The sequence below is a fragment of the Salvelinus alpinus genome, chromosome 16 (genome assembly GCF_045679555.1).
Source record: "Salvelinus alpinus chromosome 16, SLU_Salpinus.1, whole genome shotgun sequence".
NCBI classification, from domain to species: Eukaryota; Metazoa; Chordata; class Actinopteri; order Salmoniformes; family Salmonidae; genus Salvelinus; species Salvelinus alpinus.
In genome coordinates, this window is record NC_092101.1 from 28,672,593 (window position 1) to 28,694,110 (window position 21,518).

Sequence of the window (21,518 nt, forward strand, 5' to 3'; positions counted from 1 at the left end):
TAGTCCGGGTATTCATTTGATTAATTGTTCAGCAGTCTTATGACTTGGGGGTAGAAGGTGTTAAGGAGCCTTTTGGACCTAGACTTGGCACTCCGGTACTGCTTGCCATACGGTAGCAGAGTGAACAGTCTATGGCTTGAGTGACTGGAGTTTTTGACAATATTTTGGGCCTGACACCTCCTAGTATTTAGGTCCTGGATGGCAGGAAGTTTGGTCCCAGTGATGTACTGGGCTGTAAGCACCACCCTCTGTAGCTCCTTACGGTCAGATGCCGAGCAGTTGCCATACCAGGTGGTGATGCAACCAGTCAGGATGCTCTCGATGGTGCATCTGCAGAACTTTTTCAGGATCTGGGGACCCATGCCAAGTCTTTTCAGTCTCGGAGGGGAAAAGGCGTTGTTGTGCACTCTTCACAACTTTCTTGGTATGTTTGGACCATGATAGTTTGTTTGTGATGTGGACACCAAGGAACTTGAAAGCCTCGTTCGGCTCTCCTTTTCCTGTAGTCCACGATCATCTCCTTTGTCTTGCTCACGTTGAGGGAGAGGTTGTTGTCCTGGCACCATACTGCCAGGTCTCTGACCTCCCTATAGGCTGTCTCATCATTGTCGATGATCAGGCCTACATGTCGTCAACAAACTTAATGATGGTGTTGGAGTCGTTGCTTGGCCGAGCAGTCGTGGGTAAACAGGGAGTAGAGGAAGGGACGAATGTAGTGTTGTTGGTCGGCTGGAGACATAGCTGTGCAAACCTGTTACATACGGTATCTTTTTTATTTGAATTCTCACTGATATGAAAGATAAGTACCATATGTTTTCGAAAACCGTATAGCAAGCAATGATTATTGAAACGAGCGTCGGGGATTGGAGTTCACATGGTCCCACCGGTAAGCAGTGCTTCTAGTTGAGAACCCTTGGGATAAGGCAGAATCCCTTAATGCCTTGGGTTCTGGAGAGCAAAGTAAAACTGAATTCTAGATCCTTGATAAGCAACGTGTTAGCAGAAGTTAGCTGATCCTTAGCAGCAGTTAGCTGAAACCACCATACTTTCATTGTGCTGTATTTTAGCTCACACAATACTTTCCATTCAGCACAGTGTGTGGCATTATCGATACTGTAAACCCGAGCTTTGTTACGTGCTCGTTACCGATGTTTCACGTGATGACGTAGCCTAGCCTTGCCTGTTGGTCTTTCATAGTTGGCGACGGGAACAGCGAAAATGGCCTCAACCCTGCCTATGTGTATGAATATTTGGAGAAGATGACGACGATGAGCCCAATAACTTATTTGAACACCAAAGTGTCTTCAGTAAACACCTAAATATTGCTTAGAGTGACTAACATATCGTGACCACCAGCGAAAAAGAGGAAACGAAAGACCACAGCAGCGGCATTTTTATTTTGTGTGCTGGTGGTGGCGCTAACCAACGTTAGCTATGGAGGATATCAACTCAAACATCAACGCGGACTTGGAGGTGCGGAAGCTACAGGACTTGGTAAAGAAACTCGAACAACAAAACGAGCAGCTCCGTAGTCGGTCTTCGTCTGGAGCAGTGTCAGGGAACCATAGACCCCATAGTGCAGGATACGACTCTCGCTTATCAGCCGCCTCAGCGGCGGGGCTGGCCGGCTTCCCTGGGGTGGGGTTCGGCGGAACGGGCTATGGAGGGCTTTTGGAAAACTCCCGTTGTTTGAGCCCCAGACTGTCATATGATGGCATCAGTTTCAGGAGAGCATATGAGGGCGAGGGGGCATCGGCTGCCACCTCTTTCACTGGCACCAATTCCTATTTTACTGACGCAGGGGAAACACTGGGTTTTATGGATGAGGGGGAAACTTCTATATTGGATGAAGTAGAAATCCTCGATCTCGAAGACATGGATTGTCTTAACGAAGATCAAGACAGCTGGTGAGTGATACAACACGATTACACCATCTGTAATTCAAGTAGTTTGAGGGTGTGCGAGAACACAACAGCACGCCCTCATGCATTTGGCTACCAGTCAACCAGTGTACCTGTGCGCCCATATATGTGACAGCTCAAAAGCCGAGCGCAGCTGTTCCAAACATTAGCTATCTACGATGACAACCGCCTGGGAGGGAAATAATCCTCGCTGAAATTGCTGCATAGGAATGTACCGCATGGTCATGTTCTCAATACAATAATAGCCGGCCACAGACACTGAGGTCATCACACACACTGCAGACAGATTGTCTGTCGTTCATTGTTGATTAGTGAGCGAGGGGATCACATGTGGGAACTGTCAAACCACCCCCTGCACTTGTCACGTTACATACTCTTCAATAATATATTAGTGGAACTTGGCATTCATTGTTCTGTGGTTGTTGCTCCTGTGCTTTAATTAATCACAGCCCTTTATTATTAGGCCTTAATCATAACATTTGCATTTTAGCTGTCTTGTTTATTGTCAAATTATCACCCACAAAAACTAGTAGTCATCCGTTAAGTCTACCGTATATAGTGTCTTCAGCATAAGGGAAGTTCAGTTCATATGTTGGCCAGTTGCACTATTTTGGTGACATATGTTAGACAACTGTCATGGTAGTGGGAAGAGAGCAGTGTGCACAGTGAAATTGAAAGTTGTTTACCCAGCCAAAGCCTATGGGGAAAGTGCAAGAGCCACAACCATGGTTACCTTCTTTGTTAGAAGGATTCCCAATAATGACACACACCAGCCATAATTGTATGAAAAGAGGTTGAGAGAAAGTAATTGCCTACTAGACCCTATGTGATTTTGACAATGTTATAGTATCCAAATTGTTTTGACAGCCAAGCCCAGCCACAGTTTCAACCACCACACTGAATTTCAGGATCATGTACTGTTTGTTGTGCATTTGTGGGTTATAGGGTAAGGGCCTTACACAGATTCACTTTTAGAAGTGTAGCCTATTTCTTGAAACTGGAGATGTTTGATTGGATTTGTGAGGCTGCACAAATCTCACTGCTGATCCCAACTTGAGGAAATCCCTCAAACGGTTTTAGAGAGTTACAGGGAGATGAGACCTCACTGTAGAGCTGATGTGAAAAAAGCCCTGTTTATAAATGAGATGTGGTTTTGTTATTAGAGACATAGTAAGCTTTAGCCTATAATGAGGACAGTCAGTGCCCAGCTCTCTCTCTTCCTCTCATTCTCTGAGATAGGCCCTTGTCTGCCATGGTACGGTTTCAGGAATGTTATTTATTGGCATATAATGGGCCTCTTGATGGTAATGGGTTGTGCTTTAGGTCAAGGATCAGAGGAGTCCATCTATAGAAAGGAAAGTCACTAATGATGGTCAGACTGTCTGGATCAGTAGAGACTGCTGAGGGGAGGACAACTCATAATAATGTCTGGAATGGAGGGAAAGGAATGGTATCAAAGACATGAAAACCATGTTTTTGATACCATTCCATTTACTCCATTCCAGCCATTATTATGAGCCATTCATTCCAACCCTCAGCAGCCTCCACTGGTCTGGATAGTAATCGTGAATGGGCCCTGGTAACCCCTAAACACATGATCAGAGCAAAAGAGCCTTTCCCAAGCCTGGCTCAGTGTGTGAGTTTGCTATGTGAATGCATTGGATACAGAAATGTCTGACTACAGTTCAAGAAACTATATTTTCTATATTTGGATGAGTAAGAAGGACCTAGAAGTTTACTATGGCCCCTCTGTACCAGTTCCCTATTGCCACGCTAACCCAATCCCCACACACACACCTCTCCTCTGGCTGGTGATTAACACAAACACAGGATTACCCATAGTACTACTAACTGAGGGCTTGCCAGTCCTGGTCATAGACTGACTCCCATAATCCCTGAATCAGCATTAGACTGGATTTGCAACGGTTTGACAACCGCACAGCATCATCCTGCTTTTAGGGTTTGATTCTAAAATACAGTTAGGATGATCCATCCATGCACGTTTACAGGATAATTAGGCTTATAAGCACTATGTAAAAGCATAGCCATGTGGATCCACAGCATTATTTAGGCCTAATGACTATAGTAGGGCATATTGGGCCTATAAATCTGGTTGAACTTTGATTCTTTAAATGTTATGGTGAAAACCTCTGTGGCATACTTTTAGTTGCCTAAAGAATGTACTAAATATGTAGACTAGGCCTACATCTTTCTAATAGTAGGCCTTGGTGTTTGTGTCCAGTGGTTATCTGAGTGCTTTTCTCTGTGGCTGAGACAGAGCTCACAGTTGCTGACTCAGATTCCTCTTCCTGGTAGAGGCACTTTCTCTGTCAAAGTATAAGGCATAAGTATCAGCCATAGCAGCTGTGATGAGATATAGGCCTAAGCAGGTTATAACACTCACCAAACCTATATCATCAACCATCATATATTAGATAAGAGGATGTCTTGTATTTTGTGTGCGATGTCCATTGATGTCTGTGTGTTAAATTAATGTGTTGTGTTCCTTCAGGCTGTATGAGGCGAAGCTCAACAGCCCACTGCAGAAAGCCTTGAGTCCCATTGTGTGGTGTCGCCAGGCTCTGGACAATCCCAGTCCTGACATGGAGTCAGCCAAGCGCTCCCTCATCCACAGACTAGACGTCACCATGTCAGGTACTGTCACCATGCTTCTCTACTCTCTTTTCCTTCCTAGTTCCTCTCCCCTCTCTTCTCCTCCTCTCATCTTCCCTCTCTATCTCCTCTTTTCCACACAAGCATACACACATCTAGGACAAATATGCGTTTGTTTTGTAGTAGGCATATGTGCTGTATGGAAGTGTTTTCTGCATTATCAAGGCCTGTATGAGTGTGTGTCTTTCTGTTTCCCTCTGCGTATTATGAGAGATTTTATTTATTTAACCTTTTATTTAACTAGGCAAGTCAGTTAATAAGACATTTTTATTTACGATGACGGCGTACCCCGGCCAAACCCTAAAACGGACGACCCTGGGCCAATTGTGCGCCGCCCTATGGGATAATAATAGACAATCCCTTCAATCAGGACACCAAGGCTATCTAAGTGAGATAGGTTACATTTTTGGAGGTATGCTCATGTAACACCCATATTATATTGAGCAACATTTTGCTGACGATCGCTATCCCTAAACCTGTGTGTTCTGAGTAATGATCACTGATCAGGTGGCAATAGTAGTTACGCAACACCTAAGGCTGGCACAAATATCGTATTCAACTTCATATTCAAGTAGATGCAGTTTTTCATTTTTACATGATGTGGGTAAAGTTGGTAATCATTGTATGAGCAGAACAGCACGGTCGGGAGGAGAAGCTTAATTTCCAAAAGTTGTCAGCGGTCACAGGGTGGGTCACAGGGGTCACCAAAACTGTTTTGTATTCATTATGTCCTAGTTAATTTACAAAGATGCATTACAAGCTAAAAAAAATATTCAACGTAAATTTGAGTTATGACAAATAATCATTTCTCAAAATGCCATAATCGTTACAGCCCTAGCAACACTCCAGTCACATACCCCTAGGCGGGCGGACGGACAGCATCCTCATGGGGTATCTGTCCTGTCATCCAGAGTCAACACCTGACCAGTTCTCCTCACATCCCTTCCTGTGGATTTATGTGCATCGTATACTGAAGTTAAATTCAGACTATATCAGAAGAGACTCTGAGGCTCTGGTGGGTGACAACATACTAAATGGGTATTACTATTCACAGAAGCAATGGAGGGAGGGAGGGTTAGAATGGGTGGTGGTGATATCATCATACTAGGTTAGGAGAGGATTATGTCATCCATAAAATATGGACATGACCTAATGCGTCAGTCACTGCCGTGCCCCCCCCCCCCCCCCCCCCCCACAATCATCTCTACCTCACTCCAAGGACAAAGGGAAGTTCTACAGATCAACTGGTTGATACATTATTATTTAGGTGTGCGTTAACCAGCAGAAAACAGGCTATAGGGCTGCACCTAGGGGTTCCGGAAGTGGATTCTCAATTCTTGTAACTCATGGTGATATTACTGCTGAGATTGCAAAACGACGTGTACGTTGAAGTAGTTTCCATTAGTTATGCATGTTTCAACTTCTGTGTTGAGAAATCCTGTTTTTGCCGTCAGTTTCTGTTTCAAAGAGCACCACCACCTACACTAACCATGGGTCTTGCGGTCTTTGTTGTCCAATCACAGAGCAGATACAAGTCACATGATCTGTTAGCGAGCACATGATGTGCCGCAAGGCTCAACTTCTCCGCTGTTTTGGTGCCCTGGCTACCACGCTGCGAACAGCGTGAAGCAAACCTGTGCACATGCGCAGATACTGTGTGAGAGCGAAGTCTTGCACCAAACTCTGCAGTGCTGCTCGTCGCAATGTCGTGTTCTACCTTTAACAAGGGTTCACCCACCTGGTGACTGGGTTCGATCTGCCTATACCTGTGGGAAGAAGCGGTAGACAGCTGTCAGACATGACTGCACGTCAACCACATGACAAGCAGAGCGGGCCTAGGCGTGTACTATGCATCTTGTGTGGTTGTACTGTTGTGGGCTCCTCAGTGACACCCTTTATGGCTGCTGGCTCCTTTCTACCACACTCTCTTTACCATGGCGTCGTGTGAGGATTGTGTTTGTTCTGGTGAAGGAATTTTACCGAGCAGGGCATCGCGTCTGGCTCATGACTAATGTAATACACAGGTTGATCGTAGATTTGGACCACATCATAAGATTATATTCAATGCTTTCTGGAAAATCCTTTCAGAGGTTTGAGCCTTCAATGTCCCTGTGAAATTCTGCAAAACTAGATTCTGGTCATTGTTATAACATTATACAACTGGAAGCATGGCCCAGAAAGGGACTATACTGCTAGTACCAGACCTGTAATGCTGGGCTATATTCAGAATGTAGCCCATGTAGAACTGTGCTTTGAAAACTGTCCACAGATTCCATCCAGTTCTTCTCTACAGCAGAAAGTCAGTCCCTAACCCCAGGCTGATAGCTGGCCTATCCAGCCATGCTCGCCCTAACATGTAGTTACAGTTTCAGTACTTAAATTATCATGGATTGGATATCCCCGCCTTCTCTAGGTCACGTTCTTTCACTTGTTAATCTCTCCCCTGATTTTTTTGTTTTTCCTTTCTCTCCCTGAGCCACACAATTATGTTGCCTGCTCCTCATGTGAAATGCTAAGAGCTACACTATGTGGACACCTGCTCTTCGAACATTCCAAAATCATGGGCATTAATATGGAGTTGATTCCTCCCTTTGCTGCTGTAACAGCCTCCACTCTTCTAGGAAGGCTTTCCTCTAGGTGTTGTAACATTGCTGCGGGGACTTGCTTCCATTCAGCCACAAGAGCATTAGTGAGGTCGGCACTGATGTTGGGCGATTAGGCCTGGCTCGCAGTTGCCTTTCCAATTCATCCCAAAGGCGTTCGATGGGGATGTGGTGGGGGCTCTGCGCAGGCCGGTCAAGTTCTTCCACACCAATCTCGACAAACCATTTCTGTATGGACCTTGCTTTGTGCAAGGGGGCATTGTCATGCTGAAACAGGAAAGGGCCTTCCCCAAACTGTTGCCACAAAGTGTTGGAAGCACAGAATCGTCTATAATGTCATTATATGCTGTAGTGTTAAGATTTCCCTTCACTGGAACTAAGGGACCTAGCCTGAACCATGAAAAACAGCCCCTCCTCCACCAAACTTTACAGTTGGCACTGCATTCGGGCAGGTAGCATTCTCCTGGCATCCGCCAAACCCAGATTAGTCCTTTGGACGGCCAGATGGTAAAGCATGCTCCATCACTGCAGAGAACGTGTTTCCACTGCTCGAGAGTCCAAAGGCGACGAGCTTTACACCACTCCAACCGACGCTTGGCATTGCACATGGTGCTCTTAGTCTTGTGTGCGGCTGCTCGGCCATGGAAACCCATTTCATGAAGCTCCCAACTAACAGTTATTGTGCTGCCCTTGCTTCCTGAGGCAGTTTGGAACTCGGTAGTGAGTGTTGCAACTGAGGACAGACAATTTGCGCTACGCACTTCAGCTCTCGGCAGTCCTGTTCTGTGACCATGTGTGTCCTACCACTTCGCGGCTGAGCCGTTGTTGCTCCTATATGTTTCCACTTCACAATAACAGTTGACCGGGGCAGATGTAGCAGGGCAGAAATTTGACGAACTGACTTGTTGGAAAGGTGGCATCACTATGATGCCACATTGAAAGTCACTGAGCTATTCAGTACGGGTCATTCTACTGCCAATGTTTCTCTATGGCGATTGCATGGGTGTATGCTCGATTTTATACACCTGCCAGCAACAGGTGTGGCTGAAATAGCCAAATCCACTAATTTGAATGGTTGTCCACCTACTTTTAGCCATGTAGTATAGCTGTCCCAGTCCATCTCAAGAACCTTTTCTTTTTCACTTTAAGGAGGCTTCAATGCAAAGTATTGTTTACATTTTCTTTGTCTAGCTTAGCTGTTTAATTAGACCAAACAATAATTTTTTCTGTTGGTTACAGACTTTATACTGTCTAAGCTAATTCCAGTGGAAGAGCTTTTATTACTGCTAGTCTCTTGGCTAAAAATGAATGGAAATAGTGGTTATTAGGGCTGGGAATTGCCAGGGACCTCACGATACTTAGGTACCAATTGCTATTCAATGTTCCAAACATGTTACCCACCATGTGTCTATTGCAGAGGGACAAGGGAGAGCCATGAGAAAATGTGTTTTGACCAGTCAGGGAAATGAAAGTGCTGAAAACAAATTGGCTCCCTATTTAAAAAGATCAAGAACAATCTATGAAGGAAAAATAGAGTTTTGGTGCAAGTACAGCTAACTAGCGCAAAAATAATATTGTGATATTGTCAAAACTATACGATATATCGTCAAAAATAATATCCCGATATGTAACTAGCGATTTCCCCCGACCCCATCACTAGTGGTTATACACCTGAATAGGGTTGCACATTTTGGGGAATATTCAGAGATGGAAACTTTCTGTGGGAATATATGGGAATTAATATTAATACCATTTAAATGTAGATGTTTTTTGCATTGGATATATTTACCATATCATATGGAGACAGAAACATAAACCTTTTACCTTATCATAAGTAGACATAATTGCAAATGATTAAATCCTTCCAATAGAAATGTAAAATTAACTTTAATTAAATGAGTTGACTCTTCACATGGGATGATTTCAACAAAAGAAAGGGAATATTTAATGATCCAACGCATCTCCCAAAAATGTTTTCAACATACTTCTGTAAAATGACAGTCTAGAAACTAAAGCTTTGGTTGTCTTCCTCTCAGGCTTCCATGTCTTCTCCCTGTACCTTCTCAATATCCTCCTCCTTGATCATCAGACTCTGAGGCCTCATCTTCACTGTCACTTTCCAACCTTGTTGAGGATTTAAAAAAGCCTCAGATTTGCCCGGATGGCCACCAATTGGTCAACCCTTGTATTGGTCAGCCTGTTGTGTGTGTGTGTGTGTGTGTGTGTGTGTGTGTGTGTGTGTGTGTGTGTGTGTGTGTGTGTGTGTGTGTGTGTGTGTGTGTGTGTGTGTGTGTGTGTGTGTGTGTGTGTTCCCAAACAAGGACCAGTTGCGCTCTGAGGTGGCTGATGTTGGTGGGATTTAGAGTATGATGGAGGCAACACGGGATAGAGCCTCAGATCCACAAAGTCCCTTCCACCAGGTGGCTGATGAGATATGTTGGCACGACTGCCATATTGCATCTCCATCCCAAAGCCCTTGCATGGAAGTGTACTTCGCCAGACTGCTAAGAACCTTTCCCTCATCCAGGCCAAGGTAGCGAGACACGGCGGTGATGACACCATAGGCCTTGTTGATCTCTGCACCAGACAGAATGCTCTTGCCAGCATACTTGTGGTACAACATGTACGCTGCGGTATGCATGTGCTTCAGGCAGAAGTCTTCACGCTTTATGATGTATTTCAGAACTGCAGTTTCCTCTGCTTGGAACCACAGTGAAGTGGGCAGGGCAGTACGGATTTATTCTCTTACATCTGCAAGCAGATTCTGAACATCAGACAGGATGGCATTGTCTCCGTCAATCTATGCAATGGCTACTGCTAAAGGTTTCAGACTGCTTACCACTCTCTCCCAAAATACATCATCCAGGAGGATCCTGTTGATGGGGCTGTCCATATCGGCAGACTGTGATATGGCCATTTCTTGGAGACACTCCTTCCCCTCCCCAACGGGTGTTGCTGGGCAGCTTCAATGTGGTGCTCTTATTCTTCTCACTTTGCTTTGGTGAGGTAGATTGCTGCTATAACTTGATGACCCTTCACATACCTAACCATTTCCTTGGGTCTCTTGTAGAGTGTATCCATTGTTTTCAGTGCCATGATGTCCTTGAGGAGCAGATTCAATGCATGAGCAGCACAGCCAATGGATATGATGTGAGGGTAGGACTCCTCCACAAGGTCATTGATGACTGCCTTCAGCTCAATGTGGAGACCGGTGTGTCTGTTGTCCCTTGTGTCTGTGCTCTTGTAGAATACTGTTTGAGGGGTGGAGATGTAGTTAATTATTCCTTGCCCACAAACATTCGACCACCCATCAGAGATAATTGCAATACAGTCTGCTTTCTCTATGATTTGCTTGACCTTCACTTGAACTCTGTTGAACTCTGCATCCAGCAAATGAGTAGATAAAGCATGTCTGGTTGGAGGGGTGTATGCTGAGCGAAGAACATAGTAGTACACTAGTCATTTACAACATTAACAATGTCTACACTGTATTTCTGATCAATTTGATGTTATTTTAATGGACAAAAAATGTGCTTTTCTTTCAAAAACAAGGACATTTCTAATTGACCCCGAGGTTTTGAACGGTAGTGTATGATTTGGCACAGTATTTGCAAATGTACACAGCTTTTCCTTCTACATTCGCTGCAGTGAAATGTCTTCACACATCAGATAGTGCCCGTGGCATTTCCCTGTAAAATTAGGAAATAAATGTGTAAAAAAAATTATATATATATACACACACAATTCCATGTGCAGATAAATAGTTAACATTTACATTACATTTAAGTCATTTAGCGGACGCTCTTATCCAGAGCGACTTACAAATTGGTGCATTCACCTTATGATATCCAGTGGAACAACCACTTTACAATAGTGCATCTAACTCTTTTAAGGAGGGGGGGTTAGAAGGATTACTTTATCCTATCCTAGGTATTCCTTAAAGAGGTGGGGTTTCAGGTGTCTCCAGAAGGTGGTGATTGACTCCGCTGACCTGGCGTCGTGAGGGAGTTTGTTCCACCATTGGGGTGCCAGAGCAGCGAACGGTTTTGACTGGGCTGAGCGGGAACTGTACTTCCTCAGTTAAGTAGTTAGATTGAACAACTCCTTTTAAGATAAATGTTTTAAAATGAAACATGTATGGAAACAGGTGAATTAACACTCCTCAGTTAGCAGGGTCAAGCAAGTTAAAACCGACATGGTAGCAAAAACTAACTAGCAGAAATAGTTAACAAGTTAGAAATGATTTAAACACACTTCGCTGTAGGCTACTATTTACTAGTTAACAAAAAATCATGTATGTCATATAAAATGTATTCACCCCACCCAGTATTGTAATCAAAACTTACCAGAAAGCATGTAGTCCTTGGCTCAGACAGTATAGTAGTGTGGACTCAATAGCATCTCATTAGTGTCTGAGAATCAGCTGTACATGTGATGGAAGAATGTACTGTGCATGCAGAGGGTTGCAATTCCATTGAATTGGGGATAGTTTAACCAAAATATGCCACAAGACCTAGAATTGCCTTACGTGTATCCCACAAAAAAAGCAAACTTTTTATGGATTAATTTAAGCAAAATTCCCATGGGAAAATTCTGGAAATTTACTGGAAAGTTTGACCCTTTGCAACCCTACTCCTGAATAGCTTTCCTGCATTTCCTCAACTTCGTAGTGTTATGGGATGGTTTTAGCATGGAGGGAGCAAGTGTTAAATGTTGAGTAAGCACCTCTGTATGATATGTATATAAATGTCAACCATTATTTAGGTTTCTGGGATTTTTATTAATTTTTTTTAGCATGGTTTGTTTTAGTACAGTGTTTTAGGACAACACTATTTTAATTTGTCCCAGTGCTGCAGATCCCTGCTGAGATGGAGCCAACAGTCTGACTGTCTGTTACTCCTACTGATTTACTGTTCCATCTAATCACCTCCTAGCCCTTAACTCATTCACCCCTGGCTAGCCTGGCACCATTGGATACATGTGGAACAGCTCTGAATGCACCCTCTGAAACTCTGTCCTTTCCTTGTGGTTTGTAACTGCAGTAATCTCCCCATTGGGACCACCAGAGGTTGACCTCAACAATGCGTTGCCAGGGGTTGTGTTCTGGGTCACAGATGACACAGACCCATGGAGGTGCAACTCAGAGGCTGGTAGCTCACTGTGTTAGATCCCTATCAGCTCTCTCGGAGTGTGAGGACCTATATCCTGTAGGCCTATAGGTATACTGCTGATCATCCCATAACACAACATATCTCAGCTATAACTAGCTCTATCAGCTCTAGGAGTTTGGACATAATCTGAACTACAGACACGTTTGTCTCTGAGGTCACTGTTTTAGATATGTTAGACACTTATCATGAGCTTATCTGCGAATCCACAGAGGACAAAGTGATCAAGAAGTGTGTAAGTCTGCAGAAGAGTACTTGTGTCCCTGGTTAAGGCCTACGTGTGCAGGTGGTTCTGTGGTAGTTGCATGTTGTTGTGATCCTAGTATTCCTCAGTGGCTGATCTCTAAGGAAGTGAGTGAGTTGAGTGGACATGTTATTTTGAGAGAGAGGGTGAGAGAGAGGGAGAGAATGTGTTGCTTGTTCTATGTTGCGCTGCATGTGCTCACTGCTCATTGTTTGTCTGTATTGTAAGTGTTTTTAATAACCTGTCCAGGGACTGTGATTGAAAATTAGCCGGCTGGCTAAAACCGGCACTTTTACTGAAACGTTGATTAATGTGCACTGTCCCTGTAAAAATAAACTCAAACAGAAAGTAGAGCGAGTTGATCATTAAAGGCTACTTTCCAGTCACCACCCAGCTGTGTAAACACATCTAGACAGGGGAAGAAAGGAGAGAGAGTGATGAGCAAACGAGTGGCCCTGGAGATTGGAGTGTATGCAGCACTGCGGGCTGAGCCGAGTGGGGCTGCAGTACAACAGTCAACAGTAATGGCTATTGGCTAATGTGTTGTGTCTCTGTCAGAGCAGCTAGCCAGCCAGGCCTGGTCTAATGACTCAGCTAAGGGAGGGTCCATGGTGAGTCTGCCTCCCTGGGACTGACTAACTGACTGGTTGTATAGAGTCTCTGTGGAGAGCTGGATAGATATCACTGTGTACTACTGAGTGAATAGGCCGTATTGTTAGCTCTTTCTCCAGTCCGTCATAAAGACGCCCACGCCTGCCATGTGTTTTAAGTGACTCTAGAATGTGCACCACTGTCAACACACTACAGAGGAGAGGACTCAGAGAGAACATGTGTGTGACTGTGTACATTACTGTTTGTGTCAGTGGTTGGTATAATGCAGCTTGTGAGGGGGCAACCTGCAATGACTTCCCATGTGAATGACTGGTTATTACGATGTAGCTTGATGGCTGTACAACAGTCCCTTATGTGATGAAGATATAGGCTTTATCACAGTATGTTTATGGCAATTCTTATTTATGTATGATTTGTATTGTATTTGTGAGACATTCTAATGCACTGTTGGTGCTAGTAACATAAGCATTTTTCAGCACCAGCCATAACACCTGAAAATTGGTGTACTTGACCAATAAACTTAGATTTGAATTTTCTCCACAGCAAACAAGCGTAGGAGCCTGTATGGAAGTCCCTACAGTCCCCATGTGAACTACGGAAGCCCATACTGCACAAACACAGCTAACAGCCCCTACAGCAGTGGCTTCAACTCCCCCTCCTCCACCCCCAGCAGGGTGCCCATCGTCAGACAGCAGCTGATGCCCCCCGTCAACCAGGGTACTGTACACTGGCATGTAAAGCCTGTCTTTAACTCTCCTTCCGTAGCCCTCTCTTGTTCTTTATGTTAAAACAAACTTTAGTTGACAACTTGGTTTAGACCTACAGGTGTGTGTGTGTTGGACCAGTATGAACACCTAATGTGTGTGTCCCAGCAGCTCACCAGCAGCAGTGTGGTGGCTCAGTAGAGAGAGAAAGGAACCCCCCGGCGGTCAGCCCTCAGTCTTCAATAGACAGTGAGCTGAGCACCTCAGAGATGGACGAGGACTCTGTAGGATCCTCCACCACATACAAGCTCAACGATGTCACTGATGTACAAATCCTAGCTCGCATGCAGGAGGAGAGTACGTACCATCTTCTAACTCTGTCTGTTTGTCCGGGAAAAACATTTACCCACCAGTCAGAGATGCTGTGTGTTTATACTGTCTTTCTCAGTACACACTACAAGTGGTGTATGTCTAACCGTCTGTGTGTTTTTCCAGGTCTTAGGCAGGACTATGCTGCCACAGCGTCCAGACGGAGCTCTGGTTCGTCCTGCCACTCTCTGAGACGCAGCACCTTCAGTGACCAGGAGCTGGATGCCCACAGTCTAGAGGACGATGAGGAGGCTGTACACCCCACCTTCCACATCCCCTCAAACCGCTTTTCCCCCTCCCCCAGACACTCCCCTCATGCCTCCCCCAGAAACTCCCCCCGCTCCCGCTCCCCCGCACGCTCCCTGGAGTACAGCCATCCCCACAGCCGAGGCTCCCCGCAGCCAATCATCAGCCGGCTGCAGGCACCACGTCACTCCCTGCAAAGCCACCCCCCCCAAGACCTGCAGACCAACGTGGTGAAAAACGAAGGTAAGGAGACGCTGGCTCACTACACCTCAGGACTACCTCCTGAGGATTGAGAGACTAGAGGGGAAATGGTTTTGTTCATAGTTATCTGAAGGATAAATTATATATTCTGATTCAAATTAGGACCACTGCTGGTCAAAGGTCATGTGTAATTCTGGGCCATTGCGTAGTTGTTCAGTCCTGTTTTCAGTTGTTTTCCTTCGTTGTGTTGTTTGTAGAGAAGCTGAGGCGGAGTCTTCCTAACCTGACCCGCTCCAACGTGGCCCAGCAAGGCCCAGAACCCGTCAAGAACAGCAGGAGCTTTGAGTCCAACCTGCAAGTGCCAAACGGAGGCTCACCCAGACACCAGGCAGTCAGTCAGTCTGCCAGTGAGTACTACATACACATACACAATGTTTATCATATCGCGTGTTCACTCAGTAATAGCAATCTGAGACAGTCTGTCATTTTCATATTATTCTCTCTTGTATATTGACATAACATTTTTGTTTCTCAAGCATATTCAACATCAGTAATGTTATGAAAGGAATAATGTGTAGTGTTATAGTTTTGTGATGTTGTAGCTAGTCAGTGTGTTAGTGGGTACACCATACATCCCTCTCAGGCTCCCCCTTATTAAACCTCTATTGCTTTTTACTGTCTTGGCTTTGATGGTTTGGGATTCTCTCTCCTTTTGATTAATTTCACTATTTGAATCATTTCTCCTTCTGTGCACTCTTCTCCTTTTTATCCAAATCAATTAGAATCCAAATTTAAAAGTAGATTATTGTGAGGATTTAGAATGCAGAGAGAACTGAATAAAACACGGAATGTTATTTTGTTATCGCCACCAACTGAATTCTCATAGTTAAAACCTCTTACTGTCTAATCACACCTACTCATTCAAGGGTTTTTCTTTATTTTTAATGTTTTCTACATTGTAGAATAATAGTGAAGACATCAAAACTATGAAATAATGTGTTAAACAAATCAAAATATATTTGAGATTCTTCAAAGCAGCCACCTTTTGCCTTGATGACAGCTTTGCACACTCTTGGCATTCTCTCAACCAGCTTCACCTGGAATGCTTTTCCAACCGTCTTGAAGGAGTTCCCACATATGCTGAGCCCTTGTTGGCTGCTTTTCCTTCACTCTGCGTTCCAACTCATCCCAAACCATCTCAAGTGGGTTGAGGTCGGGTGATTGTGGAGGCCAGATCATCTGATGCAGCACTCATCACTCTCCTTATTGGTCAAATAGCCCTTACACAGCCTGGAGGTGTGTTGTGTCATTGTCCTGTTGAAAAACAAATTATAGTCCCACTAAGCGCTAACTAGATGGTTGGCGTATCGCTGCATAATGCTGTGGTAGCCATGCTGGTTAAGTGTGGCTTGAATTCTAAATAAATCAGACTGTTTCACTGCAAAGCACCATCACACCACCTCCTCCTCCATGCATCACGGTGGGAACCACACATGCGGAGATCATCCGTTCACCTACTCTGCCTCTAACAAAGACACGGCGGTTGGAATCAAAAATCTCAAATTTGGACTCATCAAACCAAAGGACAGATTTTCACCGTTCTAATGTTCATTGCTCGTGTTTCTTGGCCCAAGCAAGTCTTTTCTTATTATTGTTGTCCTTTAGTAGTGGTTTCTTTGCAGCAATTTGACCATGAAGGCCTGATTCACACAGTCTCCTCTGAACAGTTGATGTTGAGATGTGTCTGTTACTTGAAGTCTGTAATTTCTGAGGCTGGTAACTCTAATGAACTTATCCTCTGCAGCAGAGGTAAGTCTGGGTCTTCCTTTTCTGTGGCGGTCCTCATGAGAGCCAGTAAGCTCATCACAAAGCTTGATGGGTTTTTTGCGACTGCACTTGAAGAAACGTTCAAAGTTCTTGAAATTTTCCGGATTGACTGACCATGTCTTAAAGTAATGATGGACTGTCGTTTCTCTTTGCTTATTTGAGCTGTTGCCATAATATGGACTAGGTCTTTTACCAAATAGGGCTATCTTCTGTATACCACCCCTACCTTGTCACAACACAACTGATTGGCTCAAATGCATTAAGAAGGAAAGAAATTCCACCAATTAACTTTTAATAAGGCACACCTGTTAATTGAAATGCATTCCAGGTGACTACCTCATGATGCTGGTTGAGAGAATGCAACGCTGTCATCAAGGCAAAGGGTGGCTACTTTGAAGAATCTCAAATATTAAATATATTTTGATTTGTTTAACACTTTTTTGGTTACTACATGCTTCCACTTGTGTCATTTCATAGTTTGTCTTCACTATTATTCTACAGTGTAGAAAATAGTAAAAAATAAAGAAACTCTTCAATGAGTGGGTGTGTCCAAACTTTTGACTTGTACTATATTTGCAATATACATATGTTCTGTACTATATCACTGTTGTATTGTTTCGCTCTTGACACTGGCTGATAATAGGGGTCATCTCCTTTACCTTTCAGGGCTTCTTCTGGTTGTGGTGTGCATTGACATCGCTATCCCTGCCTCTCTCTATCTGACCGCAGAGCATGTGCTGCCTTTCACCCACCCCTCTCTTTCTGCTGAGTCACTGGCTGTGGTTTGGCCTAGTGTTGGCCCAGCTTGACTGGCAGTACTTTACCCCTGGCAGTCTCTCTGGACTGTGAATGTCTGGCTGCAGCACCCCCTAGTGTTTCAGGCTGCTATTATACCTTTGCCTGAGAATGACACTCAAAGCCAGGCTTGGCGGATTTTTACAGTGGCTGAACTGCCTCACCCCTCCTTCCTCTTCGGCTGCCTGGCTCAACTCTAATCTCCTTTCCCTGGTCCAGTAACCATAACAGTACAGCGGGTCAGAGTAAGGGCTGACTCTCTCTTCCCAACTGTCATCTCCATTTCTCCCAGTAGCCCAGCACTCCTCCACTCCACTCCACTCCCGGTACTCGACTCCCCCTCGCTCCTCCCAAACAGGAATTCCCCCTCGATCCTTACAGTCCCCGAAACCCAAACAGCACCTCCAAAGCCCTTCTTCTCTGCGAGGTAAAAGCCTGCCAGTGCCTGGGATCATTCACCTTACGAGTTAAAGTTCCTACATACTCACACATCCTCAGTAATACACATGACCACATTCTTTACCAAACGTAAAGCATTTTGTGTTTTACTGTGACTGGTTGGCTGTGTGCCTGCCTGTGTGACGTACCTGCATGCACTCGACCAAATATAAAGTGCCAGAAAATTTGCCAGCCAAGTAATTGTTTTCTGGGATGGTCAGGGTAGGCAGCTTCTGGTCGGGAGTGAGGTCTTGAAAGTTTGAGTGTCCATGGTGTTGCTGGGTCTTGTCTGGAACAGATAACTCTTATCTCCCCTACTGGTGATGGGGAGAACCTGCTGAGAAACCCTGTGGTTCTGGAATGCCTTTGGGCTCACAGACCTCAAGGCTGTTTCAGATAATATCAGTTTCTGATGTCACTGCAGTCACTCCTCCTGAACTCTTCTTGGTAATGGTTGCGGATTGGTTTGTATTAGTAGCTAGTTAGTATGTGCTGTACTGTTATTGGAAAGTATAGGCTCTAGAAGACTTCTTAGTCCAGAGATCTTTTCCCATCCATGTCATCTATTGCACTTTCTCCTGCTGTTCTGAATGAAGTCAAATCTCTCCTGTCTTCATCTTGTTTAGTCCATCTTTCCTGTTGCTTTGGAGAAGAAGGTGATTTCAGTGAGTATTCACTGATCATGCTCCCAACTTTTATATATTGTGTTTGTGGTTTCATGATGTGTTAATGTTGTGGCATTATCTGTGCCCTCCCTATCACTGGAGGGCACGTGTGCCTCATCCATCCTACACATCAACTACTATAGTGGTTCTTTGTAGTCTGTGTAAATAATTAATACAAGGCCTCATCTTCATTCATTGTTTCCTTTTCCTTGGTTTCATGGGTCTTGTAATTTAATGCAAAATTCAATTATCAAATTATTTAAAGAATTCTTCTGAATGCATATTAGGTAATAGTCTACACATGTTATTTCTCATACATATTGTTTTTGTATCATATGTGCCTCAGATCATTGTTGTTAATTGCTCAGTGGTGAAACACTGAGAATGATGTAGATCTCTGTTGTGTGTATAGTGAAGTGTCATCCTCTATTCCATCTGTTCATAATATAGTGTACTGTACTGACCCGTCTCCTGTTCGTCCAGTCCCTTCTCCCAGTAAGCTGCGAACCCCGGCCACTCCGTCTCCCCTGGCACTGAGGCAACCTGTGAAGGCCACGTCTACCCCTGGCTCTGGAGCCTCCACCCCCACACGCTCCCTGGGCCCAGCACGCAGCGGCCTGCCCCGGCCCAGTGCAGGAGGGGGGGGGGGAGGCGGCACCCCCGTGCCTCGCAGCAAACTGGCCCAGCCAGTACGCAGGTAGGTACACACAGCTTCAAGGCAAGTGTAGTTGTCAGTTGATTGCAGGTGTATCAGACATTTTTAGTCTTGCCTAATGCCTCACAGAACTAATCTGTTTCTCTGGTTCTTCTCTTCCTCAGGTCTCTACCTGCCCCTCGGACCTACAATGGCGGAAGGGAAGGAGATAACTGGAGGGAGGGTTGCTACTGAGGCTGGCCTGGTCAGCAGGGGGCACTGTGTGGCCCTCTGATCAGCACAAAGAGGCAGACCAACATTACAATGCGGCACTTTATCAACCAAGATTACTTTTACCATGAATTAAGGAATAAACTATAACAAAGACAAAGTCAAATTCGTCTTTCGTCTTACTATCATAAGGAGCATGATCTGAACAGCTGAAGCAGCATGGTGTGTGTCGAGGATCTGAAAGGGCCAGGCAGTGCTGGGAGGCAGAATCCTAGAGAGAATGCCAAAGAAACCAGCTGAGCTCCAGCATCCCGGTGCCACCAGAGGGCACTCTCATCTGCCTCAGTGTGTCTGTTCAGCAATCAGTCAATAAGTCTTCACAAAATGCTTCTCTCCCTCAGGTAGAAGTGTTTGTACACATTTCTCTTTTTGCAGTCTGTTCTCAACAGATGCCTTTGTCAGAGATCTCTATGATGATGCTGTGCAGGTAAAATGTTCCCTTAATGTTAAAGAATTGTTAACATTTTACAAAGTCTTGTCAAAAATCATAGTTTTTTTCCTCTTGTGAATGAACTAGAATGTATTGAAATGTTTTACATTATTTATTCAAATCATTATTTAAAAAGAGTTCATTTTCCAAATATCCATATTCAGTATTTGTTTTCTATTGATTTGAATATATATATTTTTATTATTCTTTAAAAAAAATCAAAACCTCTACTGCAAAGCTAATTCTCCAAAGTATTTTTAGATGGTTTCATAACAGGACATTTGAGTGTTGATGTTTTTATGTTGATAACACAGGTGACTGGTAGAAACAGGCCAAAGCCCCATCCCAGACCTAACCTGTATCGACTATCACATCTGTTTCAGGGCTGGCTAGTGATGTTGAGCTGCGCCAGTCAATGGCAGTAGTCACAATCTCAATCCAGATCTACTTCTGGTTTGGTTAGTTAATTCTATTGCTTTCCACCATTAGATTAATATGCCGTTGCAACATCCAGACAATATAGTCAGAGATATGTAATCCCAGTAAAATATATCAAATCCAACCCTTGTAGCCATGAGACCTGAGCATGCAGCAAAGGCTTGATGTAGTTAATTTAAAACCTGCAACAATATAGTCAGTGTATGTTATGTCAAGATGGAATAAATGATCCTAATATCTTAAAATTATAATGGAAAAGTTCAATAGGTTAGTGGCCATTGCCACTTGTGCTTTAAAATAAATCAGGAGTGCTGAGATTCATAGGGATGGTATTAGTGTGCCAGAAATTAATGAACTAGTGCCTATTACTTTCAAGTTTAACTTTTTTTTTTGAATGTGCTTTTTATCTGTTCATTTATCCTCACGTGCCAGTGTCATGGTTTGCCAATATAATTTGTCTGCATTTTTGTTTGGGCTAATATACTTTTGGTAATTTTGTAATTGTATCAACAATACATTTATACTTGCTTTTGGAAAAAGTATATGCGCCTTTATTTATAACTAATTACTCTTTCAGAGCGAGGTGCCTCTATGTCAAGGTTTGGATTTAGTGGAACGCTTGGGCTATTTTTGCGAAGACATGCCACACCATTTTGTGTGATTTGTTTTTTCATAATGATTTTTTAAAAATCCACCTACATGACATTCAGTTTCCCTGTGTAAACTCACATTTCAAGTAAAAAAAAGTTGAACTGTTCTTGTCTATTGTGTCATGATGAATAGGGCCAATTTCATTCAAACTCTTGTCAATTCAGGGCATTCATTGAAATGCAATCCATAAAAAGACTGGAGCTTTACTGGCAACGTTCCAAGTCTTCCATAGCGTTTCAGTTAATTTCCTGCTCCTGACGCGTCCTGCATTGATGTACCATATAAATATATGTGTAAAAGATGCTGCTTTCTCATTGATGTGTGATTTATCAGCTGTTGTGGCAACAAATAATCCATTGTCCTCATAAGGCATCTCGTTGCTCTACCAATCATTAGGCTTGGGGAGAAAGTGCTCATGTCTGGGTTTTAGGGATTGATTTGGCCAGGAAAGATGGTCCTCTCCAACCTGGAAAGCTGTCATTTAGGGCCCGAGAGACGTAGGAAATGTACGCCTTTCTTAAGCACGTCTCAGTAGTTGGTATTCAAACTTAGCTTATGCATGTGCTTTGCAGGTGTGGTTCCCTTGGAGTTTACTGTGTCCGGAAAT

At 44.0% G+C, this 21,518-nt stretch overlaps 1 protein-coding gene across 6 annotated transcripts; it reads left to right on the plus strand.

The window, feature by feature from the left end:
• The first annotated feature begins 1,168 nt into the window (after positions 1-1,168).
• Positions 1,169-21,016, plus strand: LOC139541293 (SLAIN motif-containing protein 2-like). 6 transcript variants are annotated; one of them, XM_071345785.1, is made up of 10 exons: positions 1,170-1,907; positions 4,435-4,577; positions 13,766-13,939; positions 14,098-14,283; positions 14,422-14,784; positions 15,000-15,149; positions 17,657-17,791; positions 18,429-18,467; positions 18,951-19,164; positions 19,287-21,016. In XM_071345785.1, the coding sequence occupies exons 1-10, from the start codon at positions 1,435-1,437 to the stop codon at positions 19,354-19,356; spliced, it is 1,947 nt and encodes a 648-aa protein (XP_071201886.1). In that variant the 5' UTR covers positions 1,170-1,434; the 3' UTR covers positions 19,357-21,016. The 6 variants fall into 6 exon arrangements, with proteins under 6 accessions (XP_071201892.1, XP_071201886.1, XP_071201887.1 ...); XM_071345786.1 differs by having other exon boundaries at positions 17,660-17,791; XM_071345787.1 differs by lacking the exon at positions 18,429-18,467 and having other exon boundaries at positions 1,171-1,907.
• Positions 21,017-21,518: the final 502 nt, after the last annotated feature.

Coding starts and splice junctions, on each gene's coding strand:
- LOC139541293 (XM_071345785.1), top strand. CDS start 1,435: ATGGAGGATATCAACTCAAACATCAACGCGGACTTGGAGGTGCGGAAG. Junction 13,940..14,097: donor GATGCCCCCCGTCAACCAGG/GTACTGTACACT, acceptor GTGTCCCAGCAG/CTCACCAGCAGCAGTGTGGT. Junction 18,468..18,950: donor TGGAGAAGAAGGTGATTTCA/GTGAGTATTCAC, acceptor CTGTTCGTCCAG/TCCCTTCTCCCAGTAAGCTG.